The sequence below is a fragment of the Babylonia areolata genome, chromosome 8, assembly GCF_041734735.1.
Source record: "Babylonia areolata isolate BAREFJ2019XMU chromosome 8, ASM4173473v1, whole genome shotgun sequence".
In the NCBI taxonomy this organism is placed as follows: Eukaryota; Metazoa; Mollusca; class Gastropoda; order Neogastropoda; family Buccinidae; genus Babylonia; species Babylonia areolata.
In genome coordinates, this window is record NC_134883.1 from 18,579,933 (window position 1) to 18,591,971 (window position 12,039).

Below are 12,039 nucleotides of genomic sequence, written 5' to 3' on the forward strand. Positions count from 1 at the left end.
GGCACACTGAGCTGAATACTACTGAATGACAGATCAGAACACATCAACCAGGCTGGTGTCACAGAACAGACAAACACAATGTCATCACTGCTTGTTGCTTGTTGTAGAGCTGGAGGCCCTGACAGTCATTCTCTACCTTTCATCCCCTTCCACATCCCCACCTGCCACTTCTCAGCCGAGTCTCTACTTTCTGACCTTATCACTCTCATCTTTCTGACGACCTTACCACTCTCATCTTTCTGACCTTATCAGTGTTTACACTCCCTAAAGAAATCTCCGCTCTTTCTCTGACTTAGCATTACCTTTCGAAACTTCCTCGTGTCAATACAAAAACCTATGGTGAATGTTCTTTCCTCTTTGCTGCTCTTCATATCTGGAACACCCTTCCTCATCATAATCATGCATCTGATTCTATCTCTGCATTTCGCTTTTCACTAAAAACTTATCTTTTTAAGACCCATCTGAAAGCACTCTCAGTTTCCTTCTCCTCCAACATCATCCATGTCAGCTCACTTTGGGTGCATGGAGAGTGGGAGAGTGGGGGGCAGGAGGGGCACAGGAGAGGTAGGGTTTTTGAGAAAGAGTGGTCATGAACATGTAATTTGTAATTTTTTTTCATGTAAAGTGCCCAGAGCTCTAAGAGAGAAAGGGTGCTACATAAATGTACATCATTATCATCATCATCATTATTATTATTGTTACTATTATTATCATCATCATTATTATTATCATCATTACTACTAACTTGACAACTAGTGTTGATTCCATGGCACCAAGTACTTCCTCCTCTCTTGGAGCTTCCAGTGTACTGACCTTGTCCTGTGACACTGGCTGCTTCCTAAAACTGTCCAGCCTTCCTTCGTGTTTCATCCTCTGATCTGCACTGCCCCTCTCCTTGCTTTCCCCTAAGATTTTCATATGTCATAGATTGTTTATACAGGAGGAAGGTGGCACAACGGTTAAGATGCTTGTCTACTAATACAGAGTCAGTGAGGGTCTGGGTTTAAATTCCGCTCTCGCCCTTTCTCCAAAGATGGACTGGAAAATCAAACTGACTGTTTTCTCATTCAGATAAGACGATAAACCGAGGTCCTGTGTGCAGTGCGCACTTGGTACACTGAAATGGAGCCCATGGCAATGACAGTACTGTCCTCTGGCACAATGCTGCAGAAGAAATCTACTATGTTAAGTACGCAAATATATATATATATATATATATATGTATATGCATGGACTCAAGGCCTGACTAAGCACATTGGGTTATGCTGCTGGTCAGGCATTTGCCTAGCAGATGTGGTGTATTTGTATACAGATTTGTCCGAACATAGTGACGCTTCCTTGAGAAGGTGAAACTGAAACTGAAACTTTCAAAGAATCACCTCCCACCCGCTGTCCCACACCCCACCCACATTCCCCTTGCCTCACCTTCTTAGATTTTTCGTTTATCATATACTGTTTACACTATAAATGAGATGTAGGTCAGTCAGATCTGTGTGGTTCTGATGTTTCTTATTCTCCATGTCTCTGACCCGTGCTGATGTCAGTATCAGTATTGATTTTGAATATGACCTGAAAATGTTGAACTCTGCCTCAATAAATATCAATTTCATGACTTCCAAAGGGGAATAAAGAATGGTAAACATTTCTTGTGATTTGGAAATAGCTTGAAAATACGTATGTTTTTGCCTCCAAATTTTCTGGTCATGATGTTGGAGTAAGCAAACTCTTCCACTTATTCAAATAATCTAACTCTTGATAGATATGAATGTATATATATATATATATATATATATATATATATATATATATATATATATATATATATATATATGTTGTTTTTTGTTTTTTTGTTAGCCTGTAGAAATTGCACTTGGTGGTATTCAATCCCCTTTGCATGTTAGCACACTCACACACTGTCTGTTCATAAGTAAATGCCCACAGACTAACACAGACAGACAGACACACAGACAGACAGACACACACTATTATACATAAAGCATAAACAAACAAAATAAGTAATGTGCATAAAAAATATACAGGATCTTCCAAACCAAAACAAAACAAAAAGCCAACAACAGCAACAAACTCATAAGAAATTGAAAACAATTAAATGAGTAACAAGTCAGACATAAAAAAAAAATTAACTATTCTCCTTCAGGATCTGTTACAAAAAAAAAAAAAAAAAAAAAGAGAACCAAAAAATCATATTTAACATTTGAAGTTTCAGATGTAACAGTTTAAAACAGCACCAACTGTCAATGCCAGTTGATTTATTTGTCAGCTGATTAAGAGCAAAGCAGTGACATGCCATCTTCATGGAACACACAATAAACAACCTACACATATAAAAAATAATTTTACTGAAACAACATATATATCTAATAGTGACAGAAAGAGACAATGCAATAATGACATTCCAGTAAATATATATTCAAGTCATGGAAAATGTCCTGCATGCATTCAAAATTTAATGGGGTGAAAAAACAACAAAAATGTCATACTCACTATCCTGAGAAAATACATTTGAATTTGGCCTTCTGTCCTTCCAAGGCCAGCACATCATCATTAGAACTCCATTTCAGTAACACTGGGACTTCATAATTGGAAGCTGAAAATAACAAAATCGAAACATGGCTCTATGCAAAACTTTCGGAATATTACCAAATTTATAACCAAAAGAATGTAAGTTTTCAGTTCTTCTAAACAGAATGTTCTGCCAATGATGATTTTATCATGCAATATCAATAATTACAAGCATAAGGTGTGTGCATCTACGACCACATGTGTTCAAAATAAATGAAACATGACAGAACAGCAGAACAATGTAAGAACACTCGGCAACACAATACAACACACAAACACACACACACACACACACACACACAAATGTACCATCATATGTCAATGGTTATTTTTAGTTATCTTCTCATCAGATAATAAACATCTCATACACTTGCCAAAACGTTTAGGACTAATGACATCACAGAAAAGCACTTAAGCTACCAAAGCATTTAATCTGCGACCAGTTATGTGCTTGAATACATGGTGATGTGGGGCAGCCTTTGGGATGCAGCCTTTGACATGAGAAGACAAATAAAACATTCTGACCTACAGAAGTGGGTAGGGAGGGAAAGGGAGGATAAGAAGAGAGGAGTAAAGGGTAAAAAAAAAAAAAGAAGAAAAAAAAAAGGAAAGCTTAGCAGAGAAAAGAAGAAGAAAAAAAAAGAAAAGAAAGCTATGCAGAGAAAGCAACCAAACACTTTTTTTTTGGCTTAAAACATGACTGACTAATTCTACTATTAGCTTCTATCTGGTATGAAATCAAGCAATGAAGTTCTGGTTTGTAATGAGCAAAACACTCTGAGGTCTGTATTTCCTGCCCAATAACATGTTACAGTTTATCTGTTGAGAAAAGAGTTCAGAATTCCTTGAACATAGTTTAAATCTCTCTCTCTCTCTCTCTCTCTCTCTCTCTGTATCAACCCCTCCTTTCTTCAAAGGGTCTGTCATCAAAACCAAGCTGAAGGATCACAGAATCTGAGACAACCTTAAGTTCATTTCAATCACATTTCATTTGCAGAAATTAAGTGATTGGTTGGTATCATGCCCCACTCTCACACTGTCTCAGTGACCTCAGCTTATTTATCTACTTATTCATTTTATAAACTAAGATCACTGCCATGTAATGGCTATGTGGCTTACATGGTGACAAGCAACTGATGTATGCATCTGAAGACAAAAAATATAAAAAAATGATGTAACATTTTTCCAGTACTGTGTCACTAAAATAAATGACTAATAGTAGTAATACAAGTAATAGCGTTCAAATAGGGTTTTTTTAAATCACAAAATATAAAAACTGTAAAAACCTTTAAAATATCAACTGCCAAAAACTTGAAACTATCCTATCAGAAACCCAGAAAATGAGAAATGCATGATATTTTGAGAGCTTTTTTTTCACCCTTCTACTACAGTACTAGTAAATGGTTGTCTGCAACATAGATGAGGACTGATTTTGGTCAGAAAAATCTCTTTGGGATCAACCCCCCACCCTCCCGACCCCCGCCCCCTCCCTCCAGCCGCCCCTCCATTCTTATCTTACTTTAAATTCTGGTGGGACATTTTCGCTGTTGTGTTTTGCCACTTACAGTATGTTTATTTTTTGTTTCAGTTATACATGCAGCAAAAATTTAAGAAAACCCCCAGAAACCCCAACCAAACCTGGATCATTTTTAAAAACTGTTGTTAAATACTTACAGAAATCATGTCTTGTTTTAATTTTGATTTTTTTTCTAACGATTCTTAAAAATACTGTTTAAAACCCTGAACCAAAACCCTGCACAAAGCTTTTCATTCATTTACCTGTCACCCAAAATTTATAGCAGGCTCTGTTAAATTCATACGTATGACGGTATGACATCCTTATCTGCATGTGACTACAAAAGCTTTGAGCACAAATACTCACTTGAAGCTTGACACTGATTTTACTTCCACAGTTTGTTTAGAGTTAGTCTGTCTAAGGTTTACAGAAGTATGTGTGTGTGTGTGATAACAATTAACACAACCACACCCCCACACACACAAACACAGCATGACAAACAAATGGTTAAAAACCAGTTAATTTCATGGGAAAACAGCAACACCCTCTATTTTGTATCATCACAACCCTTCTCTCTAAACTTTTAATTTGGCTGTTGCAAACTTGCTAACAGAATCAATGTCCCCTCAACCCTTACCCTCATCTCAGATTGATCAATTAAGCTTAACTTCCTCTCCCAGGCCAGTTTTAACCTGGACTGGTTTTAAACCTTATATATGTATAAAACATAAAGCAATTTCTGATCCTTTTATCACTTATTCTGTTCCTGGATTTTAAGCCAATAATTTTGTTAAAATATGCACTCTCTCTCCTGACCAAGTTAGATGTATTAACTCTTTCCCTGTCAATCTATCCAAATCACTGTTTCTTTTAAGAGTCTTTGGTGTGAGTCTTTGGTGACAATCTGCCTGATGGCAGCACAGTGTTATACTGAAGTGCATCTATAAACTCATATGCTCTAGGTAAAAAACAAACAAACAAAACCTACTAAAAAAACATTAAAAAAACAACGCCTTTCTCCACTGAGATAATCATCTGTGTTTTGTTTTCATCAACCATTTGTTGATTAACATGACAAAAAAAAAAAAAAAAAAAAAAGGACATGAATTATGTTTCAAAATGCCTGGCTTAGCAACTTACAAAGAATTAATTATCAGGTTAAGAGAAATTTGACTCACAATTATAACTTCTGAGTTTTATGTGGGGTTTTTTTTTTTTTTTTTGTTTTTTTTTTTTTTGTTCGTTTTTTTACACTAAGGTTGTTCAAGCAAAGGTTATTTGTAAATCAAATCAAATCAAGCCAGGCTGTGTGAAAATTAAAAAAAAACAAAACCATTTGTATAGGTCTGATGCTATCTTTAACTAAACCTGAACAATGTTTATAAGAACATAAAAAAAACACCAACCAATCACCCATATAATAGTGTTCAAAGTAATGTCTTAAATCACGGAAAACAAAACAAAATGGGAATCATTTAAAATCTACCTCCAAACTCTCAATTGTCACTTAACTGGAAGCACATTTGAAAACTGGCATTAAAAGAAATAACATGAGGCAAAGCCTTCAAGACTCACTTGTGCTTCACGCTTTATCCTGTAAAGGAAACATTAGGAGGTAAAAAAAGATATTTTAAAAATGGTTGAAAACGTGCTGTGTATTACATATGATGGATAAGCTTGGGAGAAGAAAAAAGAAAAGAAAAGAAAAAAAAATGTAATATTTAAGATGAGAAAGATCAGTTTAAAGCAAATTAAGTCCCCTAGCATTAATTACAGAGTAATTTCCCTGTTTTACTATCTGCATCAAAATGTTTGCAAAATAAATAGAACTTCCATGCTTAGCAAAGGAAGTTCCTGTTTGAACAAAAAATGATAATAATGACTGCTCTTGTTGTTGGGTCAGAATATCAGATCAAAGTGCCAAGTTTAGAGAATACAAAAAATATAACAGTAAATGCAGTTTGCATATAATCAGGCTTCATTTTTTATTTTTTTGTGCCCATCCCAGAGGTGCAATATTGCTTTAAACAAGATGACTGGAAAGAACTTAATTTTTCCTATTTGTATGCCTAATTTGGTGTCAACTGACAAAGTATTTGCAGAAAAAATGTCAATGTTAAAGTTTACCACAGACACACACACAGACACAGACAACCGATCACTTTGTTTACACAAGTGAGTCAAAAAAGCAGCACAGTACAAACATTTCTGTCTGCTATACTGATACTGCACATCTGACAAATACTGATATAGTTAAAAGTCTACATAATCAGTATTCTTATCCTATCTTTCCTCAACAAGAGTGGAGAGTGCATGAAAGTTATGACCTCTGCTAAGTCGATGATTGTTGCCTTTGGGAGTTTCAAGATAGTTACATGCATGTCAGTTTGTGAAGCTAGAGACAGTTTGCAACTGTACATATCATTCCCTTGCAGTGGCACTGAAAATGTTGAGCATTCCTCTCCAATACAAATTCCAAACCTCTAAAGTAGTGTCATTAATCACAAGTTGACATAACTCTGCACCAATTTAAAGCCTACATTTTAAAGTAAGTTGACATGTGGTTCTGCTAAAGCTTGAAACTGTTGTTACACAGCAGTTAATTGTTGTTACACAGCAGTTAATTTCCTGTTCTGAGCAATGGATTCTTTCCACATGCACTTAAAACCTTGAAGAAGCACGGGGTAATCAGTGTGCCAAATTTGCACTCAGTTATTCAATAAATTATTTGGGTATGCATTGCTTTTGATGACAGACAAGACCAATCCTGTACATTCTCCCTTTCAAAAAGGTGTGGGAAAAACAAACATAACGGCCGACAGAGACCAGGGGAGAGAATGACTAAGGATGAGAAAGACAGACAGAAAACAAGAAACAGAGGAAAAGGACCTGAGAGATGGAGAGAAGGCAAAACATAGTGGGGCAAAAAGACAACAGGCAGAAAGACAGGCAGGCAGACTTACAAGACTTATAACTTACATTCATAAACTACAATGATTTTATCCTCTCCTTGATTCAAGGACCGCACTTCATTGTTGACTGCCATGCAAACGTAGCGCTTGCCATTCTGAGCATCTTCCTTCTTCACATACACAAAATGCAGGTTTCCGTCATAATCCATGGTAATCCTACGCCCCAGATCCACAGGGTTGAACATCTTGCTGGGATCATCATCTTCCTGCCCACCATACTCCACCTCCATAGGATCCACTTCATTCTCATCCCCTGACAGAATCCACTTGACGGTGGCCTCGGGAACACTGAGAGGTGGCTTGCAGGTCAGCTTCAAATGGCTCCCAACCACACGAGACACAGTCTCTGGCTCTTCCTTGGTGAAGGGGTCAATGAAGGAATAGAAGAGGCTGACTTTGTGGGACAGAGAGGTGCCACACGGGTTCTGAACCTTGCACTGGTAAACGCCCGCGTCAGTCTCCAGAGCAGGACTGAGGATCAGGTCACCGCCACCAGGCTTCACGTTCATCCGCTTTTTGTTTTCCTCCAAGTCTGTGTCCAGTTCCACCCCATCTTTTAACCACGTGTATCTGATCAACACAAATTTTAAAAAGTCAGTTTGCTAGGATTGAAACCAACCTTGACTGATTCGGACAAATAAAGTGAAACATTGAGAGTAAGTCGACATGTTCAAATGGTAGACAAAAACATTGAGAGTAAGCCAACATATTCAAATGGTAGACAAAAACATTGAGATAAGCCAACATGTTCAAATGGTAGACAAAAACATTGAGATAAGCCAACATGTTCAAATGGTAGACAAACACTACAGCTTAATTACTACAAAGGAACACACCTTCAAGTTAATGATAATTAGTTTTTTTCCCATCACCTTGCACATAAGTGGACAACAGGATGGAGGAACAGATGCAGAAACCTACTCAGTATTTATTTAACATGTGTACAAACCTTACTGGAAATACCAAGAAGCCCACATAAAGTTGAAAACTACTGTAATTATTAATAATTTCAAATCTTTTGAATCATTAATTTTGTTGTTGACATTTTCAACATTTTACAATAATTTGTGGTTATAGTGCCAGAAACTGGAGCAAATGCTGTCAGAACAGCATGAGAAATAGTAATAAAAAAAACCAACCCACAAAAAACACATCCATTTAAAACATATCCAAGCTCTGAGACATTTTTCCCCCTCATCCCTGTGCATTGGGAATGCTACCTATGGTCTGTTAATTTACACACAGCTATATGTATGGATGAATGAAAAACACCACAGAACCATTTCAGGCACATTCATCATGTTTCATATCATGGGTCCTCTGATGGTATTGAACATTTTGCTCTCTCCAAATAATCACACGTCAATTCATCGGAAATATTTTTTGGTTGAGTCTGATTTTATAACAAGTTAACTGTGGTAAATGTATGGAAAACTTCTCTGCACACAAGAAATGAGAGTTTTCATTCAATTAAGCCACTTGATAAATTATAACATTTTCTTTGTGTGTTTGATTTTCTTTTAGGCAGCTAACTGCATGAAATCTTTCCTAAACTGTTCACTGTGTATGTACTGCTCATTTACACGATATCCATTATGATCTTTATTTGGATGTCATATGTGATTGAGTGTTTGTCTTTGGGTGTGCTTCCTTTCATCTAGAGTTGTTTTGTTTTTGTGTGGTGTGTGTGTGTGTGTGTGTGTGTGCATGTGTGGAAATTGATTCTATTATGCTCATGTGCATTATTACACCTTTTGTGAAACACAAAAAAGCTTTGACTACAGGAAAGCACTATAAACGTGTTTCATCATTAATGATAATAATAATACTAATATTGTCATTATTATAATTACTATTAATATCATAATTATTATTATCAGTATTATCATTATTGTTTGTGAATTAACTGATTGTGCAAGTGTGCATTACTTATTTGAGCGAGTTTAAATGCATGAATGCAAACACACATGTATGGGCATGTGTACATATGTATGTATGCAAGCACGCATGTGTATTTGCATATGCATACATGCGTGCATGCATGTCTTGATAATTAATTCAACCATCATTGTTGAAATATAATGTAGTTTAAATCGCAATCAACATTTCTGGAGGCTCGGTGCTGTTCAGACACTTCATGTAAAAAGAAAAAGGAAAAGATATAAATAGTGTGGTTCACAAACGTCGTTACAAATACGTACACTAATAAATTCAGAACACAACAGCAAAGTATACCCACTTCAGTGTCTGATTTCCCTTGGCCACACAGTCAATAACAGCATCTCCATTTTGCTGGAAATAGAGTTTTCTTCGTGCTTGTTTTGTTATGGCAGCCGGCTGGCAGTCTGAAAAGAATGAGAGTCAACATCAAGCTGCTTAGATACTCTGTACATGGTCACATGCACTCATGAATGCATGAATATGTGCATGTGTGCAAGGATGTGCACAAACAAACTCTCAAGACATGCATGCCCACACATTCTCACACATTCTCTCTCTCTCTCTCATGCACATGCTCACAAACATACCCACACACCCATCCTGCGCCCTCCCCTCTCCCACATATACAGATATGCATGCAAAAATGCATGTGAAAAAAGAAACAAGCATTCATTCAAAAAGTCAAGTACCCACTCACACTGGCCAACGTGCACACATACTAACTAAAGATGCACACAAAACATGAACAGGCATCCACAAATAGACATGTACATATATTCACCAGAACATGCATGCACACACCCATCTGATGTGATACACTGTCCACTGGCAAGACATGGTAACTGCACACACACACACACACACACACACACACACACAAACACACACTTGATATCACACGCTCACACTCTTGATCTCTCACTCCATACACAAGACAAAATACACAAACAAGATGCCACTTACTCCTGATTTCTTCTTTGGATGCGAAGGACATGTGCAGAACAATCAGCAAGGTGAAGATGGCACCAGATGAGTGCACCACCTCCATGGCTGGTTTAATCCTGGTGCCAGCACTTCACACAATCATAGAGCTACTACAGCTTGTGGTCTGCTGAACGGCTTTTCTGCCACCCTGCAGTGTCTGTCTGCAACACACGGTTCAGTAGTGTCCAATGTTAAGGTGAGTGGTACTGTTTCTGAATAACACTAACAGTGTTTCTCATGAATGTTAGCAGACTTAGATTTTTTTTAGAAAAAAATGTGCTTAAAAAAAGTATATTTGATTTTTAATAAAGAAAAATAAATACATAGATGATAGATAAATTACAACCCCTCCCCCAACTTAAAAACATAGAAAAAAAAAACAAGAAATGGGGAAACGTAATGCATGTATGTGCATGCACACATACATACACACTAGCTCACATATACACACAAACATGCCCACCCTCATAGTTTATAGACTGAAGCTCTGAAGCACTGTGGTGTACCAAACAGAAATGTGAAATACATGCACACAACTCAGTTGAGCAGACCACACACACACACACACACATACACACACATACACACACAGCCCGTTGGAAGAACGGCTGATCGGAGCTGAATGATAGTAAACACTGGCTCCTTTGGTCCCTCGATCTCTGTAAACAATTTCAGCCTGTTCACCACAATCTCTGATATATTATGAAGGTTCCCATAGAAACACCACGCGCGCACGCAGGCCTCGTGCTGTTGAAGACGCTTCAGCACCAGAGTTCAAGATGGTTCCGATTGCCCCAGAATTCCTCCACCCAGAAATAGAAAACAAGGGAGCGAGGCTGTCTTGGCATTTCTTCTCTTCGGCAGAGTCGATGGGTGGAGATTCGATGTACAATGGTTCACCACAGTGGCGTGAAACGGTACATCTTGTGAAGAGAGAGAGAGAGAGAGAGAGAGAGAGAGAGAGCAAAAAAAAGAAGTTAAAAAACAACAACAACATAGCATGCACACTCAGTGGCACACGCACGTCCGCACGCGTCCGCACACACACACACACACACACACAAACGCAAGCACGCACTGCCGCACAAACTGAACACAAACACACATACGCGCCCACTGGCTCTCTCTCTCTCTCTCTCTCTCTCTCTCACACACACACACCATTGAGAAAGGTCGCCGGAAATAGAATAATAACAAATAGGTGGACGGGTGCACATAGTTTAAATGCACGGGAGGCCATAGAGTTCAGATCTACACACAAGCGCGCACACACACACGTGCGCTGTGGCCCCCTTCTCTTCTCTGTCCCGCTCCCTCCCAACCCCTGCATATTATTCATGCCTACAAACACTCATGATTAGTAGAAAGACAGAGAAGAAAGGCTGAGAGACTGACAAGAAGGAAGCCGGGAGTGCGCGTGTGTGGGTGGGGTGGGGAAGAGATGGGGTAGGGGCAGAGCGGAATTGGGTAACTGAGGGAAGAAGTAGGGTTGGGAATGAGGAGGAGAACCAGTACACATGCACCCCCTGAACGCTGATTCGCGAGAATGGGTGGACCGTAAATGACGTAACACAACACAAGGCCTACCATAAGAGCGCAATCCGCCAGAAAAAAATCAACAACAAGAACAAACGACAACAACAAAACTCCCGCAGCGACGGGATCCAAGCAAGGCCCTCGTAAAAGGGCCATGGTCCGAGGCGCCCACACACTCACCCAAACCGGCGAAGAACTCCAAGACCACACCCCCTCACACCCCATCGCACTCCATTCCTGACAACGTAACTATTCTCTTTCCCCCCCACGCCCCACCCTCTCTCCCTCCCTCCTCCGAATACTTTTTGCCGCGTATCGAAGTCGCTCCGTTCCTTGTGACAAAACTGGAACCCAGACAAGGACAGGCCGAGGTCATGTGGATTCTGATGACGTACTCTCCAGGCGATCAAGGAACTGGGCTTTGTTCGCTGCTGGATCATGAACAACCTTCTGATCCTTCGCTGTTCAAGAATGTGGATGTGGTGGTGGTGCGCGTGAGAGGAAGTT

At 38.8% G+C, this 12,039-nt stretch overlaps 1 protein-coding gene across 4 annotated transcripts in view; it reads right to left on the reverse strand.

The window, feature by feature from the left end:
• LOC143284610 (neuroglian-like) overlaps window positions 1–12,039 on the reverse strand; it is an 87,334-nt gene that overhangs the window by 56,003 nt on the left and 19,292 nt on the right. For all 4 annotated transcript variants that reach the window (XM_076591447.1, XM_076591448.1, XM_076591445.1 and 1 more), the window contains exons 2-5: window positions 9,976–10,157; window positions 9,311–9,416; window positions 7,079–7,641; window positions 2,506–2,608 (exon numbers count right to left, since the gene is read on the reverse strand). In XM_076591447.1, coding sequence (XP_076447562.1) covers window positions 2,506–2,608; window positions 7,079–7,641; window positions 9,311–9,416; window positions 9,976–10,060 — 857 coding nt within the window. In that variant the 5' untranslated portion in view covers window positions 10,061–10,157. The remainder of the gene's footprint in view (window positions 1–2,505; window positions 2,609–7,078; window positions 7,642–9,310; window positions 9,417–9,975; window positions 10,158–12,039) is intronic.